Here is a 17,059-nt window from a genome sequence, read left to right on the forward strand (position 1 = left end):
AACATCATTATCTAACACCTTACTAAAGGGAATACTTTCCCTTCTCTCCTCCAGAGGAAGCTGCGGATTTCTCTTTGGGCCCGCCCCCTTACCAGAGGGAGGTTGAAAGGCACTGGGGTGGGGGCGGGCCGCGAACGAGGGCTTGCGCTATGTATGATGGGATTTGTAGTCCGAACACGACTAGTTTGTGGCCCTCATCGAGTCCCGGTCGCAGGGGCCCCTAGAATGAACTCCACTTCCCAGCATTCCCGGCGGTGGCCGTAAAGCGCGAGGGCCGACCGGCCGGGTTCCGGGGCTGAATGTCAGTACCGGGCTGTAAGGCTTGGGGGGAAGGTGGTTGGCGGTTCGTCTGCGGCAGTCGCCGCCACCGTTGCCGCTTCTGCTGCCGCGGGTTTTCGGCGGCTCCCGGGATGAAGCCGTGAGGGGAAACCACAGGGAGGGGGCCGCGGAGATGTTTGGCCGCTCGCGGAGCTGGGTGGGTGGGGGACATGGGAAGTCCTCCCGCAGCATCCACTCCTTGGACCACCTAAAGTAAGTTGGGGGAGGTGGGTGGGGATGGCAGGGTTTCTCTTGGGGGAGGGGAAGGAGAGCACCAGTTTCCAGGTGGTAGTGGTGGTGGTGGAGTTGGAGGGTGGGAAAGAGGAGAGCGAGAGACCCCAGGTTGGGAGGACCAGGCCGGCAGGTGGCTGAGGCCGGTGATCAGGTCTTACACACCGAACCCAGGAATAGGAATGAGGGGGGAGGAAGAAAAATACCCCTATATTGAGAGGAGTAAGGGGGACGGAAAGGCCGAGGGCCTGGGGGCCGGGTCGACGGGTGTCTAGACCAACGTGCAGAAGCCAATGATAGGAATTAGCAGCAGTAGGATGGAAGGACCAAGTCTCTTTAGATGGGAGCGAGCACCTGAAGAGTAATGCACCTCCCCCTCTCCCCCCGGGGTTTAGGGGAGAAAAGGGTGATAAAAGAAAGGTATTGGGGGTGAGGAAGGGTACTGATTCTGTGAAGATTGATCCCAGGTTGGGTGCTGGTGGTGGTGAGAAGAGTCGGGGGAGGGGGGGTCGGGCGGGCAAAGGTTGTGCAAAATAGGAATCCTAGAAGAAAAGAAGGGCTGTGGGAGTTAGGCAGGAATTTAGACAGGCAAGCAGGAGCAGATGCCCTTGTCAGTCACCGATGGTCGTTTTCTCTTGTCTGTTAAATGGTACCTACCAGATTTTGAACAACATGCCATAGAGTCCTATTGAACGTTTTGTTGACCCTCGTTTGTGTTTCGTGGTGGTTCTGAGTTTTGCTCAGCCTTGACAGTTCTTTGCCTTTCTTTGCATCCCCCAAATCTTAGTAGTGCCTAGCACATAGCAAGTTGTTGAGTGGAACCAGTAGATCTGAAGATTAGGAGGTGGAAGGGACCTTAGGGATAATCTAGTAAAACCTTTAAAGATGAGGAAACTGAGGCCCAGGTAAAGGAAGTGAGTGCTTTGCCCAATATGACTGCAGTAATAAGAGCTAGAATTTAAATACATTCTGTTTTCAGGGCCAGTGCACTTTATACTATACTGTGCTTTAGTGACTGAGAAGTCAGGAGGGGTTAGGGGGAAAGTTAGGAACTTTTTGATTGTGCATGGACCAGGAGATATGCAGAAGATACTCAGATTGTCTTGCTGTGTCCTAGAAAATGCTTATATTAACTGTTTAGCTTGTGTCATCAGATGCTATTTTTGTCATTTCATCTGCCATTAATTAGATCTACTTAGTCACTATAACAGATTAAAGGAATTGTCAGGTTGTTTTCAGTCTTGTATTGCCTGTTTACAAGCTGAATAAGACTGAACAGTAGACTAAAATTTAAGTTTTTTTAATTGATTTTGACTGAAGGAAGCATAAGGGCAGCTGTTTGTGATAGAGTATTTAGCCACCTATTTTATAGTAAGATTATTTTTTGTATGTATCTTTACTTTCCTACCCTGCAAATCCCAATGAGAGATTAAAAGAGCTTCCTATTAGTCAAAATTTTAGTTTTCTAAAAGGATGGGCAACTCTAATTTCTAGACCATTTCTTAAAATCTTTTGTGTGTGACACTGTAGAAATTGCATTGGAGTATATAAAATCAGATGAACAGAATTAAGGTGCCATATCTGATTTAAGCTGTGTGGCTGGAACAGGTAGTAATAATATGCAGAGATATATAATTATTTACCAAAATACCACAAGCAGTTGTTAGTGCTTAGAATAATGGCAAGAACCTGATGCTTGCTGATTTAACATTCATTACTTTTATTAGTAAAATTATTTGGTCACCACAAAACACAATATTCTATTCATATTCAGTTTTTTAAAGAAACTTATTTATTTTTGCTTTCATTTCCAATTCTATCAAAATTTGGCATATTTAAAAGTTGATTTTGATGGCAATTGTATTCTTAGTACATCATTTGTGTCCTTAAAACATTATATGGTATAAGGGCAAGTAAATTCTATTTTCTATTTCCTGGATGTTTTTTCTAGCCGGGTTACTTATACTCTGGTCTCCTCCCACCTGAACTTTTCCACCTCACTCAGGGCTTTGACTAGTGAGCTTTCACCTTATGTTCCGTATCCCAGATCCACAATAATACTTCATGGCCAACTCCAAGGGATGCTGCAAATCATTATCCTCCCCAACCTCAAAAACCCCATCTCCCAAGCCTTCACTTCTAATTCTAGCTTCCTTTATATGTTATCTTCCCCTATTAGAATGTGAATTCCCTGAGGGCAGTGACTGATTTGTTTGCTTGCTTATTTCTGTATCCCTAGTGCTTAGCACAGTTTCTGGCACATTTTTTTAAATGCTTTTTTTATCCAGTCATTGAGAATCAGATTTGGATTCTAGTGTATTGGAAAGCAATTTTGAATTATGGTAAGAAAGTGACTAACATTTCATGGATATATGAATGTAATGGAATATTACTGTACTATAAGATATAACTATAGGGAGGCATTGGAAACTTATATGAAGCTATGGAAAGTGAAGTGAACAGAATCAGGAAAACCAATATACACAATAACTGACAATGTAGATGAAAAATAACGAAAAATTGAAACTGAATGCTCTGTAATTATAATTACTAAGTTTTCCTCCTCAGGAGAGATAGGAGAATACAGCTCATTCTCTTTTTTGCATCTATGAATGTGGAACACCACATAAGATTAAAGTGTTGATTAGTTTTGTTAAACAGCTTTTCCTTTCCTCTTTTATTTGTTATAGGAAACAGTGGGAAAAGAGATATTAAACAGTCTTAAAATTTTTCTTCATAAGGGAGGGAGGTAGGGTTTGGGACTAGATAGTTGACATTAAAGGCCCTTTCTAGTTCTCAAATTACATTGAGCCTGTTTAATCTTCCTAAATCATAGGTTTTAGATATTACTCCTTTATTGAGGACATATACTGATTTCCAGTTGTCTACTATGTCAAGTTGAAATTTTTGATGTAGAAACACTGAATATAGAGTCAAAAGATCTGTAGCTTAGAGGTCACCACATTCTATAAGTAAAGAGACTGAAGCCTAATGAAACTGAGTGACTTGTTTATATTTATTCTGCATTTATTTTTATATGTCCTTGTTTTCTCCCCCTTTAGAATGAAAGCTCCTTAAGCAGGGATTGTTTCATTCTTATATTTGTATCCCCAGTGCCCAACACAGTTCCTGGCACTTAATAAATACTTCTTGATTGGAATTGAATGAGGTAGGATTTTAATTCAGTTCCTCTGACTCCAAGTCTAGCATTTTTTCCTCTGTATCAGGGCTTCCACTTATAGCCATAGGTACATTACTTCCCTCCTCTAAGGCTCAGTTTCCTTACCTGTAAAATGCTAGTCTAGATAATCTCTCAAGTCTCTTGTAGTTCTAAAATCCTTTGATCCTAAGAATCCTCTGTCTAGCTTTTTATGCCCTGTATATAATCTGATTCCATTCTCCCTGTTCATCAGTTTTCTAATTCTTGGCTCAGTGACCTTACTCAGTGCTGTTTTTCCTGTATAAAATATCCTCACTGCCTAGCCATATGCTCCCCATTTTTCAGTGCCTAGGTTCTTCTGTAAAAATTTACCAGTGCTTCCAGCCTATCTTGATCTTTTCCTTTTACTTATTGCTTTTTAAACTTTTTGTCTCTACTTTATAATGAACATTTTATTATATATTGTTTGCTCTGTTTCATGACTTTTCTCCCCAATTAGATTCTAAATTTATAATCAGTAGAGATTGTATTGTGTTCTTTGCAATCCCACTATAGCACCAAGCACAGATAATCCAATAATACATTTTATAATTCTTTAAAATACTTATTGGCTGGTATTTGAGGTTATGTCACTTCAATGTATATCCAAATACCTGTAGCTTTTTACTGAGTTAGACTGTGTTTGGTTGTTACTTTTGCTGCTAGGCTGAATCTTTCTTTGGCGTGAAAATTACAGCTATATAGACAACAGATGAAGCATGTAGTGGTAGGCTTAATGATATACCAGCCCCAGTCTTGCTCACTGACCTAGTTTACATTTTTTAGGCATGAGTCACAGGGAGAAGCTGTGCACATAAGCACCTTGATTTAATTTTATTTTCTAGTGTCATTCTATAGATTTTAATGGTTTCTCCATTATTTGGGAGGCATTAAATTGAAGGTTGCCAAAGCTTGATATTTGGAGAATGCTCTCTATCTGTCTTTATATCTAAAGTAGCACAGCTCTCGCACTGTTTCTCAGGTGACCCACAAGGAAGACACTGCCTTTTGATAATAACATTTGTTTCTCACTTGAATACTTAATTTCCTTTGTATGATTTGGAAAGGGGCTTGATATGAATCGATTCTAAACATTTATTAAGTGTTTCTAGGGCCCGGAGATAATCCAGGACTCAAATGGATCCGTGATCTTCTGGATTCAAGAGTTGCCTTCAACATTGCCATTCACAACTTATTAAACCTTGTTTTTCCTGTGGTACTCTCTTTCCAGTTCTTCTAAAAGTTCACTCAGTAGGTGATCTACCCATGTTTCAGGGGCTTATCTTGTTATATCCTGACATGGAGGAAGGGAATTAGTATATCCTGGTAACTTTCCATCAATCATTCTTTACTCTTGTTACCTGACCAACTTATCTTGTCTTCCTATCATGTAATTCCTTGGTGATGAACTTTATCATTTTCTTTCAGAAAATGTTTTTGGTTTTGTTATATGCCTCAGCCAGTTTTTATCTACTATATGCTTCTCCATTGCCTTCTTGTGATATAATCTTTTAGGAGGCAGTAGTGTTCTTTATCTTACTGCTATATAGGAACACCAATAAAATGTTATTATATAGGAACATTGATAAAATGTTAGTTTTGAAAAGCGAGGTCTTCATTTTAATGAATGCTTGGAGTCAATAAAATAACTTTGCTATTTCTTGAAAGCAGTCTAATCCATTCTCCCTGTCAACTTGACCCAAATTGTCCATCTTGTGGTATCTGTCCCAGATATAAATGCTGTAGAATAACCTTCATAGCATGTCCAGATGCATATTGAAATCTGGCCATTCTTCAAATATTTTGTATTTCCCTGGCCCTAGAAGCATTTCCTTCCTCTGATTTGAGAGGGTAAAAGGTGAGCATCAGAGAACTCTTTGAAGACCCTCCATTTCAGAAGAGAGTCCAGTGCAACCACCTTTCATTTCCTACCTAGCTAATCTCCTAGACTTGTCCTTTGTGTCCAATAATCTATCTTTCTGCAAGATTTCATCAATTCAGACTCACATCTTCTCATTATTCCCTGGCCCCTCTCTCCCTATGGTTGGAAAAGGGGAAAGTTGTACATTAGAAAGCTCCTCTCAGCTCATAATTTCCCATACAGTTGTAGGTTGTCACCATGTCACTGTGCCCACTAACCTTCCCTTCCCTTTTTTTAACCCCTAAATTTTATGTTTGTCTTACCCTAGGGGTCCCCAAACTTTTTACACAGGGGGCCAGTTCTCTGTCCCTCAGACCTTCGGAGGGCCAGACTATAAAAAAAAAATTATGAACAAATCCCCAGGCAGCAGTATACACAGTGGAATCCCCTCCCCCAGATCGCCACTCACCATGCTGACATCTTCCATTGTGCAGCCACATAATTCTTTGCGTGGTACCTCATTCACTTCCTCTCAGAACAAGGTGCCATGTAAAGGATTATGTCCCCAGAAGTAGTACTGTATGTGAGTGACGCCTGACCACTAATGAAAGAGGAGCCCCTTCCGAAAGTGTGGTGGGAGCCAGATTAATGGCTTCAGGAGGCCACATGTGACTGGCGGGCCGTAGTTTGGGGACCCCTGTTTTACCCCATTATATTAGAGCTGCTTGAAGGCAGGGTCCGTCTTTTGCCTTTCTTTGTATCTCTAGTGTTTATATAGTGTATATATATATATATATATATATATATATATATATATATATATATATATAGTTTATATAGTATGACAGGTGTTTAATAAAAGGTTATTGACCATTTTCTGTGTGGATAAATAAGTCAAACTCCTTTGATTATAGATTTTTATTTTCTAGGAGGCTCTGGCAGTGTTCTGGGGCTTGATATAGTCAGCACAAGGACATCTGAAAATAGAAGCATTGGGAGGGCTCACCATCCATAGGAAATACTTCCTTTACCTGACTGCCCTGAATCTTTTTCATCACAATGGTGAATACCTGTTCTGAACATGCAACTCCCTATTTTACGTCTCACATCATGTTTTTTAATCAGTATCATTGAACAGGTTATCTGTTCAATCTCCCAAGAAATTTTAAAACACTTTGCTGTAAAAGAGCTGGAAAAGTGACTTTAAAAAAATAGGCATTATATGCTTTTTCATCATCAACAATAAGCACAAAGATCTTATAGTCTATATCTTTCAGTTAATTATGAGGTAGTAAAGATGTAGTCTGTTTTTGAATATTGTTTATAAAAGCCCATTTTTCTTCTCATCTGGGATGTCTGATTTGTAAATAGATGACTCTCATAAATATTTTGTCTAAAAACAGGTAGCTAGGAAACATTAAGGTGGATCAGGGGATTGAGAGTCAAGCCTATAGTGTGGAGGGCCTGGGTTCAAACCTTGCCTCAGACACTTCCTAGCTGTGTGACCCTATGAAAGTCATTTAATCCCTCTTGCTTGGCTCTTATTGTTCTTCTGCCTTGGAACCTAGTAAGTTGGAGATCTAGTAAGCTGGCCAGTTTTACTGGACCAAAAGGAAAGGATATATTAAGGGGAGAAATGTATAATAATTCTAAAAAGGTAGGTTGTAACTAAGTAGTGAAAGAATTGACAACCCAATCTGAAATTTATATTTTATGTTAGAGGCACTGGGATCTACTGGAGCTTCTTTAGTAGACGATTGACAGTCATACCTGGGCTTTAAAATATTACTTAGGCAATCATATGGAGTATAGATTGGAGAGGAAAGATGTGAACCAGGGAGGCCAGTTAAAACTATAACAATAGACAGTGAAATGAAGGTCTGAATTAGAATAGATATGAGATATGAAGGTAGAATAAATTAGACTTGACAATTTATATGGATATGGGGGGATGAATAAGAGTATGACATCAAGGATGAGTCTAAGGAACCCTTCCTGGGTGACTGGAAGGATAGTAGTCCCTTGTAAGAATGGTGAGTTTGGGATAAAGGTAATGAAGAAAGATATGAGAAGATATATTTTTATAATATTGAATTATTTCTATTTCTGAGTCCCAATTTGAGGCTCAGACTCGGACTTCATTCCTTTGTTCTTAGGGCATTCCAAGAAATTCCCTACCCCAGAGAATCTTCCACTGTAGGCAAATAGAAGATTGAGATGATGAAGTTTTAACTAACTAACTCAGGCAAGATGTGCCTAAATGCAATAAAATATGAGTCCTTCAGTTCCTCATTAAGAATCATTACAGGGGTTGAATTTGACCAGACAGAACTTGACTTCGCCCCCCAATAATTGAGGAACATAAGATCTCTATGCAACTACCAACCATCTATGAGGAGATGGGGAGAAGTTGAGAGTTTTGATGGATCACTTCCTCATTAGCTATTCACCAATTAGAGATGTTTTGGGATGTCCAAGGGAGGGGCTGAAAAATGAGTTCCCAAAATTGTCTATTTATGGATCTGTATGAGGGGACTTCTTCATCTTTGATCACCAAGAGATCACTGACCAATTAACTTATTGGTCAATGCTAGCCTAATCAATAAATTGATTTTCTTACCCAGAAGCCAGTCTCTCAGAAATTTTAATTGTTACTGATAAAATAAAGACTTTTTTTCTAATTGCCACTAGGTATTTTATTTTTAAGATGGGGAGAGTTGGACTTTTTTTTTTTATAAGATCTGTTATGTGTTTTTGTTTTATTTATTACTCCAACTTTTAAATTTATAGACAGGATTCAAAATATATTAGCCACAAAAGGGGCATATACTTTCTGTTCACCTTATTGTTCCTTCAACATTTCATCATATACCATTTTTCAACTGATAAATACAGCCTCAGTTTCTAATTCTTTTGCCACCACAAAAGGAGCTGCTCTAAGGTACTTTTTTCTCTTTGGGATATAGACCTGATATTGATATCATGAAGTCAAAGTATATGCACAGTTTAATAATAGCTTTTTAGGCATAATTCCAAATTACTTTCCAGAATAGCAATACCAATTCACAGTTTCTTCATTAGTAGAGTAACGTACCTATTTTTTCACAGTTTCTCCAGCATTTGTCAGTTTTCTTTTTGGTCAACTTGCTATTCTGAGATATATGAGGTGGTGCCTCAGAGTTGTTTTAATTTGCATTTTTCTCATTATTAACTTTAAAAACATTTTTAATTTTAATAAATTTCCACATAAGTTTTCATTATTTACATTTTTAATATGGCTATTGATAGCTTAGATTTCTTCCTTTGAAAAATTCCTATTCATATCCTTTGACCAATTATTAATTGGGAAATGGCTCTTATTCTTATAAATTTGAATCAGTTCCAATATATCTTAGAAAGTATATATATATATATATGCATATATATATATATATATGAGATTTCTCTTTATAAAAGAAATTTGCTACAAAGATTCCTCTCTAATCTACCAACTTTCCTTCTAATTTTTGTTGCATTGGCTTTGATTGTACAAAAACTTTAAAAATTTTATGTAGAGGTTTTATTGTTTTTGTTTTGTTTTTTAAATAAATTTTTATTGATATCTGTTTTTCACATCATCATAGTTTCCCCAGATATTCCTCTTCCCTTCCCTTTCTGGTATAAACCTTAAAATTTCATAGACTTATGAATGTTAAAAATTTTACTCCACATTGAGGAATCTTCCAATTCCCTACTTGAAATAATTCCCTACCAGATAGTGAGAACTCTACTTGAATGTGAAAACTCCTTGCTATGGGAGGATCTCTACCCCATCCCTACTTGGGACTGCTTTACAGGAGAAAACTCCTTGCTATGGGGCGACCTCACGAAGTTGGTGAGAAACCCTCAAAAGACTTCTGTGAAATCTCTTTCCTTTATCTCTTTGTTTTATTACTTGCCTATTAGTCAGTTTTGTTTTCTTTTTTAACTTGACTTCAAATTTATAGCTGCAAGAACCGGTGAGTAATTGATTCTCCTTAAATTAAGCCTTTTTAGATCTTAGCAACAGGGCCCTAAGATCCTGGCTAGCAATTGCCTAAATTAGGATTAGAAAAACCTGGGAAAACTTTTTGGCCTTGTCCTGCTTCCCACGTTTTTACTTAAGAAATATGGAGTCACAGACAGTTCAGAACTTAGTTAACAACTGGAGTTTCAGTAAATACTTTGTTCTTTTCTTAGTACAAACATTGGTCTGCAGCTTACTTAGCAGCTGGCTCATCAGCCCCATGACCAATCTTATAAATACAGAATTCCTTGTCTCTCTGAAAGGGCTCATTCCATGGAACTTATGGCAAAATCTAATTGACATACTACTTTCCCTTGAGTTTTTGATTATTGTATTTTAATATTGTATTTCCTTGAAGAACTCACTTCTCAGTCAAACCAACCAATTGCTCCCTCTCATATTCAACAAATTGAAGAACTAAATACTCGACAGGAGCTTATAGAGGAAGGTCAGGGAGAGATTGTAACTTTTATAAGAAGCATTAACAGAGAGTTAAGAACATTATCAGAATCTCTGTCCCACCCTGCTCTGGACACAGCTCCTCCCGCCAACTCGGCCTTAGAACCCCCTGCTTCTAACCAACCTACCTCTCCCCCTGCCCCCTTGGCCTCAGAAAACTCTAATTCTAATCAACCCACTCTTGAGTACACACCCCACCCACACTTCCGACCCAACACAATCAACTCTAAGTTCACATCCTATCCATACTTCTGATCTTAATCCCTCTACTTCACACCTTACTGATTCCTCCAATCCAAACACCTCTGTATCCTTTCACACTTCTTCCTTGGCTCCTCCTTCTCATCCTACACAATCTACTTTAAGTTCACATTCCAATCTAAATTCACACCCTACCTCTGAATTTTCTGGCACTATGGGACAACAAACCCTTTCTTTTAATGTGCCCAACTCTTCTATGTCTCAGACTTATCCAATTGAAAATGGAGCAAGAAGTCTAGAAACAGGAGTACCAAATAATTTAGAAAGTTTATTTCCTTTAAGGGAAGTACCCACTTTTAATAAAAATGGAAACTTGATATCTGTAAGACATCATACACCTTTTACCCCCTGAGGATTAAAAAAAAATTGAAGGAAGATATGCCATCATTTGAGGATGAACCAATATTATAAAAAAATTAGAGAACATATTCAGAACTTTTGACCCCACTTGGTTGGATGTTGAGAATATATTAGAAGAATTATTAACAAAGAGAGAGAAAAATAAAATCATCTCTCTGGCTAATCAAAAGCGAGGTAGAAGAGGACATTATTGGCCAACTGAAGATCCACATTGGAACCCCAATGTTGAACTAGATTACACAAAACTAAACCAGGCCAGAGAAGCATTATTGACAGCCATGAGAGCTTGCTCTGATAGACCTGAAAAATGGTCAAAATTTGAAAAACCCTGACAACATAATGATGAAACACCCTCCCAGTTTATGGACAGACTTATTGACGTGGGGAATACATATATGGACCTTGATTTATCCAGAGAAAGAGATATTAGATCTAAAAGGTAAAAACTTACTCAGAGGTTTTCTCTTAATGAAATTAGTTGACACAGCAGCATTTTTTTTCTGACTTACTAAAGAGATTAATCTACTCAGCTGTGAATTCAAAATGGGTTGTCTTTTGGAAAACATCTGCAGTGATTGGTAGATGGAAGAACTTAGGGGAGGTGACATAGGAGATTTTGCCCTTAAAAATAACAGCTCAGAGAAGAGCTGGAAGTCATTCTGAAACATTCAGATTGAGGAAGGACTGATTCTGAAACATTCAGATGGAGGAGGGAACTGGTGAAAGCAGCTGAGATGATGCTGGCCTGGTGTCACTAGAATCCTTGCTTAGGCAGACCTTGTGGTGAGTGTTAAAAGACTGACTGACTGATCTCTCTCTCTTAAGACTCAGGTCTAGGCCATGTTGGCTTAAGGCCCTTCATACTTATTTCCTTTTTTCTCTCTTTTCTTTAATTCCACATTTGTATTAATTAAAATCTCTATAAAACCCAGTTGACTTGAGTATTTGAATAATTGGGAATATTTCCCTGGCGACCACCTTATATTTGATTTAAAAACCATGTAGTGAAACATATTTTCTGTGGTCAAATTTACTCACCCTCTCTTATATCTATCACAATTTATATCTTCCACTATTTTAATCACTACAATTTAAGACCTTCATTATTTTAAATCTCACACTGGGAGCCATTCTATGTAACAAAGAGTATTTTTTATTTTTTTTTTTATTTTTAAACCCTTACCTTCCATCTTGGAGTCAATACTGTGTATTGGCTCCAAGGCAGAAGAGTGGTAAGGGCCAGGCAATGGTGGTTAAGTGACTTGCCCAGGGTCACACAGCTGGGAAGTGTCTGAGGCCAGATTTTAACTTAGGACCTCCTGTCTCTAGGCCTGGCTCTCAATCCACTGAGCTACCCAGCTGCCCCAAAGAAAGTCTGAAAATATGCAATGTATAACATCTGTGAACTGCACACCTCCTCGAAGAGATGAATTGGGGGAAGGGGGCATGTTCTCATAACTCTGTAAATTCTGTTGAATTTTTAGAATTTTGTTATATTTACCTTTTTTTGGTATAGTTCTTTTTATTTACATTGTTTTAGTTAGTTTGTATATTGTTTTCTTGTCTCCTTTCATATAAATCTTTCTATTCATCACATACAAAATTTCTTGCAGCACAGTAATGTACTGTTATAGTTGTAGAAATGAATTTAATCCTGCCACTTTCCTGGCAAAATTCCCATTTTTAGAAGAGGCTTTAGACTGACCAGTCACAGGCCTAACCTAAAGACCAAAGTCTTGCTTTGACCTGCTTCCTATAATTGCTTAAATTATGGCTCTGTGTTTCTGGACTTAGTTCAGAATTCAGTTGGTCTGAAATGGGTTAAGTTTAGAAATCTAGCTCTCCTGCTAACTATTTATCTTTTCCTGTATAAGAAAAGTTTGCTGACCTGGGAGGATTGTGAGAAAGAAAGAAAGGGAGGACCTGACATCTTTGGCCACTAAGCTATCTTTCAAGGATGTTTTGCTGTCTAAAAGTGTAGGCTGCTATCTGGCACTTGGATTCTAATAACTGAACTCTTCTTAGGAAAAAGAGAGGGAACATTGCCAGCCCCAGTCACCAAACTTCCAACCAATCATATTGTTTCTTGTACTTCAACTCTGTAACCAGTTCTTTTGTATTTAATTCCATGATGTCTTTCACCCTGCTCTTGGCTTTGTGTGGTTCCTTCTCTCTCTTACCCCTTGGCAATTTTTACTTTAAAAGCCCCTGTGCTATAAAGTCATTGGGCATTCTGATACTATAGTACCTGTGGTGTCCTGATGAGTGTACCTAGTCTTGTCTTAATTTATAGACTAACTTATCCTTTGGTTTATCCTGTATCATTGGTTGACAGTAATGGTGTGTTATGAGTGGGATTTATCAAGGGGAAGGACCTTTCTCAAACCTTGAGAGGTGGATCCAGGCCCCAGTACAAGCAATGTCCATCTGCTCCAATGGATTAGCAAGTGGACTTCTTTCCCTGCATAAATCAGAACTGTTTCTTTTGGTTAAGCTGCCTCTTTAATTGGACCTCTTTTATTACCCAACTCATTCTGAGTTGGGGTTGGTCTCTTTATTACCCAAGGTTGGTCTCTACCCAGGACTGGTTTCTGTATTACCTGGGATTTATCTGTGTTATTTACCTACCTTCTCTGAATTGGGGTTGGTTTCTGTATTACCCAGAATTGGTTTCTCTTTAATTTCCCAGGGTTTGGTTTCTGGTCCAGTGTAACCCAACTCCTCTGGTTATTTGTCTGGTCATGATCCTGCAGTATGGTCAGGACACATGCAAGTTTTTTGGAAATTTGGTAAAACCTTACTAAAAGTAACCACGGTCACAACTTTTGGTCAGGACAAAATTAATTATCAGAGAAATTATTTAGACAAAGAGGCTTCAAAATTTAGTTCCTAGAATGGGACACCTTTTAAAACTGGCTCCTTGAAAGCTGCAGCCTATTGTCTCTCTTTGCTTGTTGTTTGTTTTTGTGTGTAAGTTAGCTTGGCCTCTAGAGAAAGCCAGGGAATTTTCTCATTGGAGCTTAAAATTTTCTCCAAACAGAAGAGGTAGTAAATCAGACAAGCAGGTAAAAAAGCTTGGAAGGCTGGTGCCTGTTGATTTGTCTGTGTATCTACAACTGTTCCTGTGTATGGCTTGTGCCATTTTATTCATTCATTCATTTATTTGTTTGTTTATTTGTTTATTTTTAAAAACCCTTACCTTCCCTCTTGGAGTCAATACTGTGTATTGGCTCCAAGGCAGAAGAATGGTAAGGGCTAGACAATGGGGGTTAAGTGACTTGCCCAGGATCACACAGCTGGGAAGTGTCTGAGGTCAGATTTGAACCTAGGACCTCCCATCTCTAGGTCTGACTCTCAATCCACTGAGCTACCCAGCTTCCCCCGTCTTGTGCCATTTTAATAAAGATTGCTTTTAGAGAATTATGCACACCAAACTAAAATCTAGATGGAAAATGTCTGTGTCTTGTGACTTACATTTTTAAGCTTTCAGAACCACTCTCTCTGCCTCTTCTTGCATTCCTGAACACTGGTGATGCCTTGGGAGAAAGGGGAAGAAATAGATAAGAGGTAAAGGAATTTACCTCATTGTAAAGACTAAATGACTAATTTAGCCATTCCTCAATTGATGGACATATACTTTATTTCCAATTATTAGTTATCACAAAGAGTGTTCCTATAAGCATTTTGGAGTATAAGGGGGTTTCTTGTTAATTTTCTTGGAGTGAGTATAGACATTTTAATCACTTTATTTGCAGTATTCCAAATTGCTTTCCAAAATGGCTACATGATTCATATATTTATAGAATAGATAGGTTCATATATATTCCATTAATGGAATAATGTGTTAGTATGTTTATCATTCCATAACTCCTTCAACATTGACTATTGCCATTTTTGCCAATTTCCAGCATGTGAGGTGAAACTCGAGGGTTGTTTTAATTTGCATTTTTTCAGAGTTGTGAACACTTTACAATTCTTTGAGAACTGTTTGTTCATAACCTTTGACCTCCTATCTATTGAGGAATAGTTCTTAGTCATTTATTGTTACCATGTCCTTGATTATTCAGCCTACCACTGTTCTAGTCCCTCCTCTGGCTGCCTTTTTTCCCTCATTTTCCTTAGTCTTCCTAGATCCATGATTTCTCACTCCACTCAGATCCCAGGATTTTCAACTCCCTCCCTCCTGAGGTATATGTAGACTTTTTAAGCACCAAATCTCCAAGTTTAGCTTAAGGGCAAGGTCTCTGTCTCCCTTCATAGACTCTCTTTCTTCATCCATAGGATCAATAAAACAAAATTCCTTCCTATTCCTCTTCTGGCCTCTGATCCTTTTTTTAAAGATCTTTTCCTCTTGTGTCACCTCCCCTAAATTTCATGTCTACCAGTCTCAGCAGATGCTTTTCTCCAGGACTGCCCACTCTTTAGTTCACACCTTCTTTGGTTTAGATTAGACCTTTTTTGGTTACTTAACACCTTTTTTCGTTAGTTCACCTTTTGTAGTTAATTAACACCTTTTTTTTTTGTTAGTTCACCTTTTGTAGTTACTTAATACCTTTTTGTAGTTAAAATGGGTAGATATACTTCAAATACTGAGTTATCACCTTTGGGGGATTAAAATCTAAAAATAGATTGTGGGTTACAATTCAATCTTCCCAATTAAGGAAGAGCTAAGTACCTTCATTGTTAAAATCAGGGGATTACAATTTAATCTTCACAATAAAGGAAGAGCTAAGTATCTTCATTGTTACAATCAGGAGATAACTAAATCCAATCTTCACACTACACATCTTATCTTCCAGATCAATATTTTCACTTGCATAATGATCATATGTTCTTTTAATGTTGTTGTTTTTTATTTCTCTTCTTCTAAGTTGTCTTTCACTTCTCTATGTTTGCATTTTCAATCTGTCGTTCTCATTTTTGTTTCTTTGGTAAGAATTACTAGTGTAGATTCTAGTTTTTCTATTTTGCTTGTTATTTTTACAGAACAGGCCATCAGTTCTGCTCTAATAATTCTCATTTCTCTTTTAAATCACCCAGGAACAATGTGTTCTAGTCCCATTTTTCCTTTCTTTTCACAGGGTGCTCTATCTTATCAAGGACTGGATCATTTTCCTTTTGTTTTATAGTGTTCATCAATGTCCAAATTAATTTACCAAGTCTGGGGGCCATATTTCCTTCTATTTGTTATAGGAGACATATCTTCTCTGAGTTCATATGTTAAGTAACTACTGCCAAAAATATCCTTACCACAACATAGAAATTATAGAGATAAAAACTTAGGTTTTATTATTGTGCTCAAGCATAGGTTCAGTCCTTAGAGATAATCCAAATCATCACTACGGTCTGACAAGGCTTCTTATAGGAAATTACATTCTAGTGACAGAGAAAGAATTCATTTATATATTGTAATCTTGTCCATTCTTCTTGGATCATAAAAGTCAAAGAAAAGATAGCTCCACAACTCCTACTTCCTTCAGTGTCATAAAAGTTAAACATATTTAGTTAAACACAGTCATAATCTCTTATATCCCGTAAAGAAACAAACCTGGTCAAACAGCCTATAGTTAAAGTAAGTCAGGTTATAGTTTAAACCACATTGAAAGGACTCACTAATAGCTTCATTGAGGGGGAGAGATTTTACATGCCATCAGGATAAGCAAGAAGACTTGAGTACTAGGGAAACCCTCAACCTGTTAGTCAGGGGAACAAACAAATAACTAAAGCACTTTGACTTTTATCTGAGAAATGTCAAGTCTTATTTCTTGAGTCAAATTTTGGTCAGGTAAGAGCATTATCATGATAAACTTAGTTGACCAAAATTTGCAAGAGGAATGACTCAGGTGGGAATAATAAAAGGAAATTTAAAAATCCCTAATGTTTTTCCTGTAGATTTATATGCTTATGCTCAAGGCTTTTGAATTTTCTTTTTTCTGAGATCTTTAGTAATTTCAGCCCTACCCCCTTCCCCTAATTTTTTGCAATTCACTTTCTGACTTTGTACCCTTTGTTGATGGTTTCCTTGGGGCCTGGATCTCAAAGAATCTCAGCTTCCTACCATGCTGGACAACTCACTGTTCACCAATTTAGTTCACCAACTAAGGCCTCTATCCCAAGTGACTTTTATGTGTTTAGAACTGGCTTCAGCTAAATAATATGCTCTTCTACACAGACTTTCACACAGGCTTAATGGCATACTTCAGACACCTCTCCCCTCCCCCCCCAAATAAATGATCCTATCCCGATTTAGTACCTGAGTTCTCTGGCCCATCACAGTGCAGTCTTCTTGCACTGATGTTGTCCCAGGTTGTTTATGGCAGCAGTG

General features: G+C 38.0%; 1 protein-coding gene across 6 annotated transcripts in view; it reads left to right on the plus strand.

Moving 5' to 3' along the window:
• Nucleotides 1–219: 219 nt before the first annotated feature.
• CLEC16A (C-type lectin domain containing 16A) overlaps nt 220–17,059 on the plus strand; it is a 248,519-nt gene continuing 231,679 nt past the window's right edge. For 3 of the 6 annotated variants that reach the window (XM_007498644.3, XM_007498645.3, XM_007498646.3), the window contains exon 1: nt 281–531. In XM_007498644.3, coding sequence (XP_007498706.2) covers nt 452–531 — 80 coding nt within the window. In that variant the 5' untranslated portion in view covers nt 281–451. Of the gene's footprint in view, nt 532–17,059 lie in introns of all 6 variants that reach the window. The other 3 variants (XM_056806145.1, XM_056806146.1, XM_056806144.1) reach the window with 2 other exon arrangements.

Source organism: Monodelphis domestica, chromosome 7 (genome assembly GCF_027887165.1).
Source record: "Monodelphis domestica isolate mMonDom1 chromosome 7, mMonDom1.pri, whole genome shotgun sequence".
Lineage (NCBI taxonomy): Eukaryota > Metazoa > Chordata > Mammalia > Didelphimorphia > Didelphidae > Monodelphis > Monodelphis domestica.